General features: G+C 42.3%; 1 protein-coding gene and 1 non-coding gene across 13 annotated transcripts in view; both read right to left on the bottom strand.

The window, feature by feature from the left end:
- Nucleotides 1-2559: 2559 nt before the first annotated feature.
- Ckap5 (cytoskeleton associated protein 5) overlaps nucleotides 2560-12714 on the bottom strand; it is a 102085-nt gene continuing 91930 nt past the window's right edge. For all 12 annotated transcript variants that reach the window (XM_017592175.3, XM_063283664.1, XM_063283662.1 and 9 more), the window contains 9 exons: nucleotides 12414-12593; nucleotides 11095-11282; nucleotides 10258-10333; nucleotides 7751-7939; nucleotides 7533-7670; nucleotides 7011-7094; nucleotides 6423-6582; nucleotides 3393-3544; nucleotides 2560-3246 (listed from right to left, as the gene is read on the bottom strand). In XM_017592175.3, the coding sequence (XP_017447664.2) occupies nucleotides 3004-3246; nucleotides 3393-3544; nucleotides 6423-6582; nucleotides 7011-7094; nucleotides 7533-7670; nucleotides 7751-7939; nucleotides 10258-10333; nucleotides 11095-11282; nucleotides 12414-12593 (1410 nt within the window). In that variant the 3' untranslated portion in view covers nucleotides 2560-3003. The remainder of the gene's footprint in view (nucleotides 3247-3392; nucleotides 3545-6422; nucleotides 6583-7010; nucleotides 7095-7532; nucleotides 7671-7750; nucleotides 7940-10257; nucleotides 10334-11094; nucleotides 11283-12413; nucleotides 12594-12714) is intronic.
- Nucleotides 12289-12370, bottom strand: Trnaa-agc76 (transfer RNA alanine (anticodon AGC) 76). The gene has a single exon. It is a non-coding gene; the product is annotated as a tRNA-Ala (tRNA).

Genomic DNA, 12714 nt, shown 5'->3' with positions numbered 1-12714 from the left:
ACTTGACTTTGGATGCCCAGAGTCCACCATGTAAAAGATGGATGTAGAGCCAGGCGGTGGTGTATACCTTTAATCCCAGCACTCAAGAGGCAGAGGCAAGTGGATCTCTGAGTTCAAGGCCAGCCTGGTCTTCAGAGTGAGTTCTAGGATGGCCAAGAGAAACCTTGTCTAACAAAACAAAACGAAACAAAACAAAACGAAACAAAACAAAAACTAAAAAAAACAAAAAAACAAAAAACCCCCCCAAAAAAGCTAAATGATAGTGTACTGGTCTGTAATCCCAGCATCTGTGTATAATATATACCACATATATATGATTTATTGGAGTGGTGTACAGGCGGAGGTCCAGTAACTGTTTTCTCCACGGGCTACACTTCAGCTGGTCTTCATTCTGTGTTGGAATTTGAACAAGTTCTGATACCAGTGAAGGAGCCTCAGGAGCAGAGTCAATGAACTTGCCAGAGAAAGGGAGGAAAAGCAGGCAAAAAGCTTCCTTCTTTCATGCAAGCTGGACCAGAAGGTGTGGCTCAATTTTAGGGTGAACTTATCCATCTCAAAATGACCCAATTGAAAAATGTTCTTTCAGGAATGCCCATCTGCTTGATTCCAGATGACAATCAAGATTTTAGTCATAACTTCCTACATCTTCCATCATGTCATCCAAATGGTACACTTATGTCCCCAGGAGGCTCATGTCTGAAGCACTTTTGAGATTACAATTTGATGGTATAGAGGTACAGGCTTCTCATGTGACCTCTAAATTGATGTTCTGCCTCGAATCCGATGTGTATGGAGCCCTGGTTGTTCTGGAACTCACTGTATAGATCAGGCTGGTCTTGAACTCAGAGATCTGCCTACTTTTATCTCTGGGCTGGGATTAAAGGCGTGGGCACCACAGTCTCTGGCATGTGAATTTCAGCAGGTGTGAAACCTGCTGACACTGCAGAACGGTGTGAGGCATCCCTGAGCTCCAAGGCAGGAGTGAAGACGAAGGCCTGTCTGCTTTAGGTGTAGGATAGGGCACCGGAAGTCATGTCCTTGCAGTTTCAGCTTTGGAGCTTCAACCGATACACATGGTTAAAAGTGGGAAGGCCAAGGATAGTGACAGGCAGATGGATCTCTGTGAGGCTGGCTTGGTAGACACAGTAGTTTCAGCCAGCCAGGGCTAAATGGTGAGATCCTGTCCTGACAGACAACAAACCAAGTGCAAGGGCCTCTACCTTTACCTCAGCTCCCAGCCCTTCTCTTCTCTGTCCACTGAGTGTTCTTGTATACCTCAGTCTCCGATTTGAGATCCTCCTGGATTAGCCTACCAAGTGCTAGGATTAGGACTATAGGCATTTGTCACCACTGGATTGGTTTTCATATTCGGTACACAAAGGAACAGAATTAGGACAAGTTTTTGGCTTATTCTGTGGTTCTGGTTGACTGAAAATAAATGAAAGGACAAAAATGGGGTACACTCCCAGTGACATTACATTTTAAAGGGAAGACAGACCTCAGCAAACCATAACAAACCCTCCTCTACCTGGGCTCAGTACCCAGTTTTCCTTAAATAGGGAATAAAACAGTTGCCTTGCACTCCAAGACATGGAACATCTTGGAAAATAGGTATAGTTAATGTAAATTTTATTTGAGGACTTTAGGGAGAAGGGATTAAGAATATATTAAGAATATATTATAAGGAGCTGGAGAGATAGCTCGGTCATTAAGAGCACTGACTGCTCTTCCAGAGGTCCTGAGTTCAATTCCCAGCAACCACATGGTGGCTCACAACCATCTGTAATGAGATCTGATGCCCTCTTCTGGTGTGTCTGAAGACCGCTACAGTGTACTCATATATAAAATAAATATTTAAAAAAAGAATATATTGTAGCTCAGGATGTTACTGGTGTATTCCTTTAATACCAGCACTGACTGAAGAGGCAGAGGCAGGTAGATTTTTAGTTTCAGAGAAAGTTCCTTAGAGATGTCCCGGAGCTTGCCTGGAGTCTCCCCTAGAACCCAGAACTTTTTACTCATGAAGCACTTTTCTAATTATGGAGGAAGACCCTCCATTTTTCTGGAAGTGAATCTTCACATTTTTGTACTCACTCAACCCTAAGTATGACGAAATTAGTCTGGACCAAAAGATATTGAGGCAGAAAAACAGCAAGCTCTCCCAGATGCACCACTGAACCCAATTCACTTGTGGTATGAGAAATGCTGGCCCAAGCCAACACCTGAAAACAATCTTTTGTCATTGGTACAGCAAAGTAGTAGGATGCATAAATATCCCTCCACACCTGGAGGTGACCAGAGGAAGGTTGTAAACCAAGACCTCAAAACAAGGAGAGATGAGCTTTCTCTATTCCTTGGGTCTGCATGTGGACAGCAGTACAGCAAGGCTTTCCTGTTCCAAAGGAACTACAACCTCAATATGTTTGTTTAGAGAAGGTAGACCTCAGCAGACCATTAACAGTTTCACCTCTACCTGGGTTCAATAAACTGACCCAGCTTTTCTTAAATAGGTGACAGAAAATAGTTATCCAGAACTCCCAGAGCATCTTGGGAAATGGGTATAGTTAATGCAAACTTTATTTATAAAAGACTCTTAAATTAGTTGTCTCATGCCATGCATTCATACAGAATACAGTGTCCCTTCAGGGCTACAGAAGAAGAGCTCACAACTCAAAAGGAACTATTAAAAGAGTTTCTAATGGCTGAAAGCTAGGAAAAATTAGGACAATTTTACAAATGAGCCATTAAAACAAAACAAAAAAAGATATGGAACCTACTCTGAGCTGAGGGAGCAGCTGTTTAGAAGTCTGTACACTAACCTAACCCACAGTCAGTCTTCCAGAAGCAGAGCATGTGCAGACTTGAGCTGCCACTGCTCTTCCCCATCTGCAGTCTGATCCATACAACCAGTTTGTGTACAATGAGGCCTGCAGTGGCCGCTTCACACTATAGGACTTCTAGATTAGTAAACTAACGCTGCAGAGTGCTGAGGGATGGGCAGCTTCATTTGCGACTGCTCTTTATTCTCTCCAGTCTCTTTTTCAAGTCATCGATGTTAGCTGTGGAGGAGGAGGAGGTCATGGTTCCTGCAGAGTGGGTCTGGTTGGAATCCAGGTCTGAGTGCTGGTGCTGCTCCCGGGACTCCCGGAGCTGTGAGAGCTTGCTGTGGAGCATGTCTGTGGAAGAGGCGACTGGAGGAATTGCTGGTTTGGAGAGCAAAGAGGTCAGTGGAGGCCGGTCATCTTGCTATTGAGAGAGGACAGAGACATTGGCTAAGTTCAGGGGAAGCAGTCAAAATACAGCTTTCAGCAGTGTGTACCAAGGTCAGCCTACTCTGCTGTAGGCCAGCCTGTCACCCCTCTCTACCCCACACAGAAAGAAAGGACCAATACCTTTGTGTTGTCAAGACCACACCGCTGCCGGAGAATTTTTAGCCTTTCCAGGTAGACAGATGGCCCCACTTCTTCTCCATTTGTGTTACCTAGAGAGGACACTGTGCTTGTGGGGGTGGGCACACATGTGACCTCCATCTGAGGGGAAATGCCTACAGAGGAAAATGAAGGAAGCACATGTAGATACCCATACATCCCAACTTCCAGACTGCAATGGTCAATCTATTACCAAAGACAACCAATAGTTTTCTAGGGCTCTGTGGCACAGCATATGTTTATCATAAACAAGTCCCTACCAACAACAAAAAAAATGAAAGTGTCTGAACATCTCCACTGTACTCAAAACCTGGAAAAAAAAAAACCCCACAAGGATCTACCTGGACTTAGTGATGCAGGCTGGTCTCAAGACACAACTTCACATTTATAAGTTTAAGAATTGACAACAAAAGGGCCACCTGCTTACACCCTCGTTATGTGAAGGCTTAAATACCAACAATCACAGGGCTGACACAGGCAATCCAAAGTCCCTAAGCTACTTCTGAGTGCATGAGTGCCTGACTTAAAAAAATGAGGGTATATGGCAGAATCAATTATGTTGGGTTGGATAACATAACAGACACTAGTTTTTCACATCTACAGAAAAGAACAAGGGATAGGAACTATCTATCAATAGTCTTGAAGAAGAACAACACCGGTTCATCTCAATTCCTAAACTTCTAACAGCAAACAGTCATAAAGTGCAACATTTAAAAGGCCTAACTTATAGGGCTGAAGAAGACTCAACGGAGAGTGTGAAGACAGGAGTCTGAATCTCCAGGATTTAAATAAATGCTGGGTAGGCATAGCAGCTGACCCACAATCTCAGCATGCAGGAGGCAGAACTAGGAGACTCCCGGAGCAAGCTGGTTCCAGGTCAGAGGCCCAGTGCTGATTTATAAAATGGAGAACAATGAGCAACAGAAGACAACATTCAGCATCCCTTCTGGGCTTCCACAAGCTCCTGCAATGACACACATGCCCATACACATACAGAGATGCCTGTGTACACGTGTAATAACAGAAAACAAACAAACCTAACTTGGGGCAAGGATATGGCTTAGTGCTAGAGACAGAGTGTTTGTCTAAGGACTGGCAAAATGGCCCAGCAGTTAAGAGCACTGACTGCTCTTCTAGAGGATCCATGTTTGAATACCAGCACCCACATGACAGCTCACACCTGTTAAATCCAGTTCCAGGGGCTCTGATGTTCATTCTCTTCTGGCTTCCAAGGGCACTGCATAGATGTGGTGCACAGACACACAGCAGACAAAAAAACCCACACATGAAATAAAAATAAATTTAAAGAGACCACTACAACAAAGAACTCTGGAACAGGAAAAGGAGAGTTTCTGCGGCCAGGTAAATCACTGGTCTACTGTTACCTGGTGTTAGGTTTACCATCCTTGCAGAACTTTAAATGGGTTGGAGAGTAGTCATTTATGGTGTCAAAACTTAACTGGGAGAGCAAAGCTTTAGCTGAGCCAGCCAGATGCAGAGAGGACCTAAACCACACAAGGCGCACACTTCTGACAGGCATCAAGCATGAGAGAGCACATGCTGACTGCTCTGCTCTGCCCTGAGGACAACAACTTTGGCAGCTGGAGTTGCCTTTGGTTCCGTTTATAACTGAAACCTCCTTTATCTTCCTTTGTCTCTCTCTGTGAGCAGCAGTTTTCACAGTGACTTTTCACTGTGGGGACAGTAAAATCTCAGTCTGAACTTTGGCTGTGCATCCATTTAATCCATTCCTAAAACAACTGCAGAATGCCAATGTTGTTCTAGGTAACTAAACAGTTTGTAAAAACCTTTCGGGCAGATCTTTTCTTTCTCTTCTCTCTAACAGGGTCTCATGTAACTCAGTCTCTGTATAGCCAAGGATAACCATGAACTTCTGATCCTCTTCAGATTACAGGCATGCATTCTCATGCCCAATTAATGGGTACTAGGGACTGAAACTAATTCTTTGTACATAATAAACAAGCACTCTACAAACTGAATTTAACGTCAGTACCTCTCATATGGATTTTGAATTTTAGCTGAGAGTGACAGACACAAAACAAATAACAGATACTATTATTTATGTTAGAAGTGGGAAATGTGCTGGGTGTACTGGCATATCCGTTTTAATAATCTCAGCACCCAGGAGCAGAGGCTGGCAGATCTTTGTGAACAGGATCGGAACAAGACTAAGGAATTGGCCAATAGGCTCTTTTAGAAGCAACAGCACTGTATATAAAATGGCCAATGCGGGGTTACAAATGTATTAGCGTCAGAGTGTATCTGGAGCATGCACAGAGCCCTGGCTTCAATCCCCACATAAAGAACAACAGAATGACAAAGCCAGCACAAAGGCCCCAAGGAAACAGTGTGGGGGTTGGTGGGGCTGGGAGCAGTAGCTGAGGTCCCAAAAGTATCAGGGAATCAGACAACACAGGACACTCAAAGGTTTTGTGTTCTAGAAAAATACTTGGAAACTCCTTCTAATACTCTGTGTGGAAAAGTGGACAAACAGTGAAGGTGAGAGTAGGGAGAACACACAGGAGGGCACTGTGGTGCAGTTCAGGTAAGAGAGAACACTGTTATCCACCAAGTAAAGGGATGGGGGGTGTGAGTGGATCCTGTACATGGTTTGTAGATAGAGCCAAAGGGTTTCCTGATAGGAAGAGAAGACCAGAAGCTTTAGTTCTCATCAAACTAAGATAAAGTTGGTATCAACAAGAATGGCAATGGAGGGCTGGAGAGATGGCTCAGTGGTTAAGAGCACTGACTGCTCTTCCAGAGGTCCTGAGTTCAATTCCCAGCGACAACATGGTGGCTCACAACCATCTGTAATGAGATCTGATGCCTTCTTGGTGTGTCTGAAGACAGCTACTGTGTACTTATAAGTAATAAATAAAGAAATATTTAAAAAAAAAGAAGAAGAAGAATGCCAATGGAGTAGGTGGCTTGCAACTATTGTGGCTATTTCTGGAAGTAAAGAAGGAGGCACACCTGCTGAAGTGGGAATGCGGCCTTTGCTTTCCCTCTCCATCTCAATCACCCGAAGGCCTCTCTCAACATAACTCTGAAAGAACTGTGAGGAATTTTTCAGAAATGGTTCAATGTCAGTATCTGAATATTTCTTCTTATATTCATATAACTCTGCTAGGCCCTGGTTAAAAAAAAAAAGAGGTAGGGATGGATATAAGTTAGTGTTCCACATAGAAAACCACACCTATTTGATTTAAACCCTTCCATCCCCCTACACCCCCCCCTTTCCTCTAGTTTTACTCCCTCCACCCCCCTTCAGGTTTTTTGTAGACAAGGTCTTATTATATCACTTTGACTGGTGTAGAACTTCGCCAGTTCCTAGGTAGATCAGATTATCCTCAAACTTAGAGCAATCACCTGCCCTAGCCTCCTGACTGCTGAGATTACAACTGTACCCCAACACCTGCCTTTTTGTTATGCTTGCTTTTCTGAGATAGTCTCAGTATGCATACAGTTCAGGCTAATCTCAAACTGCAATTTTCTACCTCAGCTTTCCAAGTGCTGTAACTGCTATTTGCCACCATACCAGCCTTGGGCTTTCCTTCTCACCTCCTTAGTGTTCTCTTTAGAGCCAATCTTCTTAAAAATCTCAGCTAAGAAATCATTTACTTTGGCCTTTGATGATTTTTCATCCTAATAAATTGAAAAACACAAAGGAATGGTTAGAGTTGAGCAAATGAAACGATGGATGCTGACAGAAAGTATTTCAAAATACAGGCCTTGCAGGTGTGGTTCTGCTGGTGCAGGAAGCCCAGAGCTGAAGAGCTCAGAGGACAATCCTAGTAGTATTCTGGTTATGAGTGACTCTAGTCTAAGGATTCTGCCTCAATTCTGAGGACGAGTTGGTTCATTCCCTCCCAGGTAAGTAGAGCTCACAATGGACTTACTTAGTAATCCATTGATGCTTTGGGCACAGACGTAAAACTCTTTTTTAGAGATCAAAAGCATGTGTTCACTACTCAAGTGTTTTAAAATTGTTAGGCAGAAATGGTTATAACAGCAAACCAAGAGACTAATTCCTTTGATTCCTAAGACTCCCCTGCCCCACCCCTTGGAAGTCAGGTTACTCACTATTCGGGAAGCTCCCTTTTCTGTTTCCTTATCAGACTTGCTCCCAGTCTGGTCCATACTGTGCTTCATCATCCGGCACAGGTGGGCCTCCAGTTCTGACTCATTCTTATTATCAATCATTGTAAGGTGGTCTAGGATCTGAAGGAGACAGCAGATTCAAATGCTAGCAATGACTTCCATTAAATTTACTCAAGAGACCAGATGTTGTTCTCACTCACCTTAGGTCCTTTTAATTTGCATAAAGTATGGAGAAGGGTCTTTAGAGTCCTTATAGGAAATTCACTTTTGCATTGCTTCAATTTCTCTTTGGGAAAGACCTTCATGAAAATGTGGATGTCCAGAAGGATTCGGTCTAGGTTAATGCTGTTGATGGTGTCAGGCAATAGTCGAACCATTCTCCATAGACACTATTAAAATAAGAAACCAGGGGGTAAAGAGATGGCTCAACAGTTAAGAGCACTAGCTACAGTGGAGTGGTGGCGGCACATACCTTTATGGGAGGCAGAGGTTAAGTGGGTCTCTGAGTTTAGGCCAGTCTGGTCTACAGAGTGAGTTCCAGGATAGCCACGGATACAATAAAGAAACCCTATCTCAAAAAACCAAAACCAAACCAAAACAAAAAGCATTGGCTTTGGTCTGGAAGACTCCAGTTCCAGAGGATCCAATATTTCACATAAACATATAAGAAGGCAAAACATCAATGCACATAACAACAATCCATTAAAAAATAAGAAACAAATGGAGTGACTAAAAAAATGAAGATAATTTATCATCATTTTTCTAAATTCAAGGCTCTTTAGATGAATGTGTGCTCTCTATGTGTACAATACTGATTTCTATGTGTGTGTGCATATCTGGAGACCAGAGATGGACATCGGGTATTTTCCTCTATTACTTTCAATTATGAGGCAGTCTCCCATTTAACCTGGATCTTGCTGACTCAGTTGGACTGGCTGGCAAGTCACAGGGATCCTCCTGTACTGTCTCTGTCTCCCCAGTGTGGGGATTACAAACAAATACCTCCTCACCCAATGTACATAACAAGCACTTTACAGACTAAGCCATTTCCCTAGCTCTCAAGACTCTGCCTGAGATAAGATCTCATTATGCAGACTGACCTTAAATTTAATTCTCCCGCCTTAGCTTTCTAGATGCTGGGATTACAGGTATGTAAGATATAAATGTTGGTCACATCCTTCAAGTTTGGCTGCTAAAACTTAAAGACATGAGTCTCTTCAACTATGTTCCTCACTGAAGTGTGACAAATTGTCCTTGTGACCATCCATCTCAACTTTCTAGTTTTCAATCCCACTCCCCTGAGACAAGGACATTTTAAATATTGGAAAAAACAAACAAACAAACAAACAAACAAACAAGCATTTAAATTCTGTCTTAGTTTACTTTAGTACCTGAGAATAGAGTAGTTTAGCTTGCTTAACCAATCTAATTTAAGGAAGCAAAATACCCTATCCTGCTATAGGCTACAGCCCCAGCATTGTAATGTCACACTGTAATGAAACACTGACATTATAAGGGACATACCTCTCCCTCAGAATAAAAATCCCTTATCAAACTTCCTGCCTTCTTTCTAGAAGGTTGGCTATGAACTAACTTTACTATGCATGAGAGGCCGGTTCTTCCGTTTCACTTTCTAAGTGCTGGGATTACAAGTATAAGCCACTCTGGTGGCTTGCTCTCCTTGTTTGTAAAGATTTTTAGGAGAATCCAGGTTTAGTGCTGTAATTTAATTTTAGCATTAGGAAGAAGAAGCACTAGGAAGGTGGATCTCTGAGTTCAAGGACAGCCAGGTCTCTGCCTCCTAGATATTAGGATGAAGGTATATATCACAGCATGTAGACTGACATTAGACTTTAATTTAGTGATTAAGTTGAAATGAAAGAAAATAAAAGTCCAGTTATATGTACATGTTTTTGAGACAGCCTCACTGTTTCAATAATACTGAATTATGTACCTAAGGCTGGTTTTTGTTTTTGGTTTTTTTTCTTTTCTTTTTTTCGGAGCTGGGGATCGAACCCAGGGCCTTGAGCTTGCTAGGCAAGCGCTCTACCGCTGAGCTAAATCCCCAACCCTTGTTTTTGTTTTTTTTAAAGATTTTTTTATTTCATGTATGTGAGTACACTGTCGCTCTCTTCAGACACACCAGAAGAGGGTTATGAGGTCCCATTACAGATGGTTGTGAGTCACCATGTGGTTGCTGGGAATTGAACTCAGGACCTCCAGAAGAACAGTCAGAACTCTTAACCACTGAGCCATCTCTCCAACCCCTGAGGCTGGTTTTGACTCCTATATTCCTTCCTTATGTATTTGGTTGTGAGCCTAGCCTTTAACGGCTGAGCCATCTCTCCAGCCCCCTATATTCCTTCCTTAGCCTCTGAATTACAACTGTTACCATGCCTGATCTACCAATTGTTATTTTTTATTTGTACTTGGTTGATTTGAGTCAATATCATAATCCAGATTTCTTTCCCTCTACATTTTAGAAAAGTGACTATAGCTGGATGGTGATGGCAAATGCCTTTAATCCCTGCACTCTGGAGGCAGAGACAGGTAGATCTTGAACTTGCGGCTAGCATGATCTATAGATTGAATTCCAGAACAGTCAAGGCCACACAGAGAAACCCTATTTTGAACCCCATCCCCACCTCTGTATGAAAAAACTGATTATATCTTTGAAAGAAAAGAGATTAAGTCATTTTAACTTTACCTTCATAACAAGCTCTGAGAATTTGGGAGAACTAGCTGTTGCTAGCAAGCTGTCCTGAAGTAAAACAAGCAGGGCACTAAAAAACAAACAGCAGTGACACATCTTAGACCTTCATTCTTACAATCACTAACTCAAGTGTGAATATGCACTTCACAGATCATAATACTTATTAAAGTTCAATCATTAAGATTTTATTACTTGAAAATTGACAAATCTTGTCATTCTTTTCTCTTTAATTCATGGCCATTAGTAGCTGAGAGACAGAGACAAAGGTAATGCTAGAAATATAACCAGTATACTCTACTGTCTTATTCAAAAAATTAATGATATTGTTACTAGTTTTTTTTAATGCATTTATTTAGTTTGTATGAGTAAATTGTTGCTGTCCTCAGACACACCAGAAGAGGGCATCAGATCTAATCACAGATGGTTGTGAGCCACCATGTGGTTGCTGGGAATTGAACTCAGGACCTTTTGAAGAGCAGTCAGTGCTCTTAACCACTGAGCCATCTCTCCAGCCCCCAACTGTTACTAGTTTTTGCCTGAAATAGATGATTCATTTAAAGTAAGAAACCATTTTATTAGGCAAATTTGAAAGTTACAACTGACCTGGTGATTTTGATCCTCTTGCTTCCACCCAAGAGGAATGCTCCTCCGTGTGAGAATAACAGTAGAGTGCCACTGTGCTGGGGTATTACAAGTGCTGGGGAGCAAACTCAGGACTCTGAATGCTAGGCACTCTACTCACTGAGTCACACTCTCAATTCTGACTACCTGATTTCTACATATAGACAATAAGAAACTATACCAAGCTTTACTGAGGAGGGTATAATATACCTGAGGATATTGGTCTGGTCTGATTTCTCCAAAACCTTCACCACCAAGAGGTTCACAGAACGAATCACCTGCTGTCCTTCCTCCAGATCTTCAATCCGAGAATCCAGCATTAAGGTGATTAGGCCGTGCATCAGGTCTTTCAGCACTCCAGTGGAGGCCTCCCGGGCCAGGCTCTCTATCTGAAATAGCTATCCAGTTCTAACTGTGTTAGGGAGGTTAAAACTCAATATATAAGACAAAGAATAAAAACACAGTTGGTATATTCTAGTCAGTATTCAGCTATATGTATATTGACAAAAGTTTACTCTGTGGTCCAGCATTAAACTTCTAAGCTGGGATTGCATGCTTGTACTAACATACTGGCACAATTACATTGCATTTTTAAAACCTCAGAATGTTAAAAAAAAAATCTGAATTAATTGGTATGCTTCCTTTCCACAATATTTTTGATCCACAAATCTGTGAAAAGTTTAATGGGACTTGCTATGTCAGCAGAAGAAATTGGTAGGAAGCACAACACTAGGAAGAACTAAGCATTCTACTTTACATCCTAACTGTGGGGACAGAGGAAACCCTGGATGAAGGAATTTTTGAATAAATTTGTGCTGCTAACATGATCTGTGTCAGGGACCCTAGCCTCAGTCCTAAGGGAACAGCAATGCCTTCTCTGTATGAGACGAGGGGAAAGTGGCAAAGCCTTCCTGGAGGTCCAAGGATGGGTGTTCATGGTGCCTACAGAATGTCCTCCACAACTTGCCAACAACCATATTCATTGGCCTGAAGGCTATTCCCCTACAGAGACTGCTTCCAGAAAGATTAGCTAAACCTATGTCCTTTATCCAGCCATATAACATAGCCCACCTCCTTGTTTATCTATATGCGACAACCCTGCCTCACTGTTCAGTTCTATATAAATAAGCAGAGTTTCTGGGATGCTGAGGTTTCCTCATCTCAAAGTTCAGACCATGGGATCCCAGCTTTTCTGTGGTTCAATTTCTGTCTTTTCTTCATTCCTTCTCCACTCTAGCTGTGCTAGATGAGACACCTAACAGGTAACATTCAACGCAAAAAGTCAACAACTGGCCCCATGACTCATGAATAACTCTACCAAGTGGACACAGGTCTCACTGGAACATCAGCAGTGACTCTGGCATAAGAACCTGGGTCGGATGATAGATCTTTTTTTTTTTTTTTTTTCGGAGCTGGGGATCGAACCCAGGGCCTTGTGCTTGCTAGGCAAGTGCTCTACCGCTGAGCTAAATCCCCAACCCCCGGATGATAGATCTAAGAGAAACTCCACTTCTGCAGAAATGTCTTACCGAAATCATGTTGCCAATGATACAGCTATACAACTTGATGATTTCATCCTTGTCCAACTTCTCATCTGCCATGTGTGTGCTGTAGATGAGTCTTAGCTGCATGAAGGTTGCTATCAGAAACTGATCAATGTGGCCAGACATAGCTTCAGCTTTATCTTCCTGCCTCAGGACCTCATCAATCTGATAAGAAAAATTCCAACCTGTAGTTTCCAGGCTTTATGAGTGGCAGAAAGACACTATAAGATACATTTCTATAGGAGAATTCATTAGCAAAGCACTTATTCTACCTGAAAAAAAAAAC

Source organism: Rattus norvegicus, chromosome 3, assembly GCF_036323735.1.
Source record: "Rattus norvegicus strain BN/NHsdMcwi chromosome 3, GRCr8, whole genome shotgun sequence".
NCBI classification, from domain to species: Eukaryota; Metazoa; Chordata; class Mammalia; order Rodentia; family Muridae; genus Rattus; species Rattus norvegicus.
The sequence above is the reverse complement of the archived record's forward strand: the minus strand, read 5'-3'. Positions and strand labels throughout refer to the sequence as shown.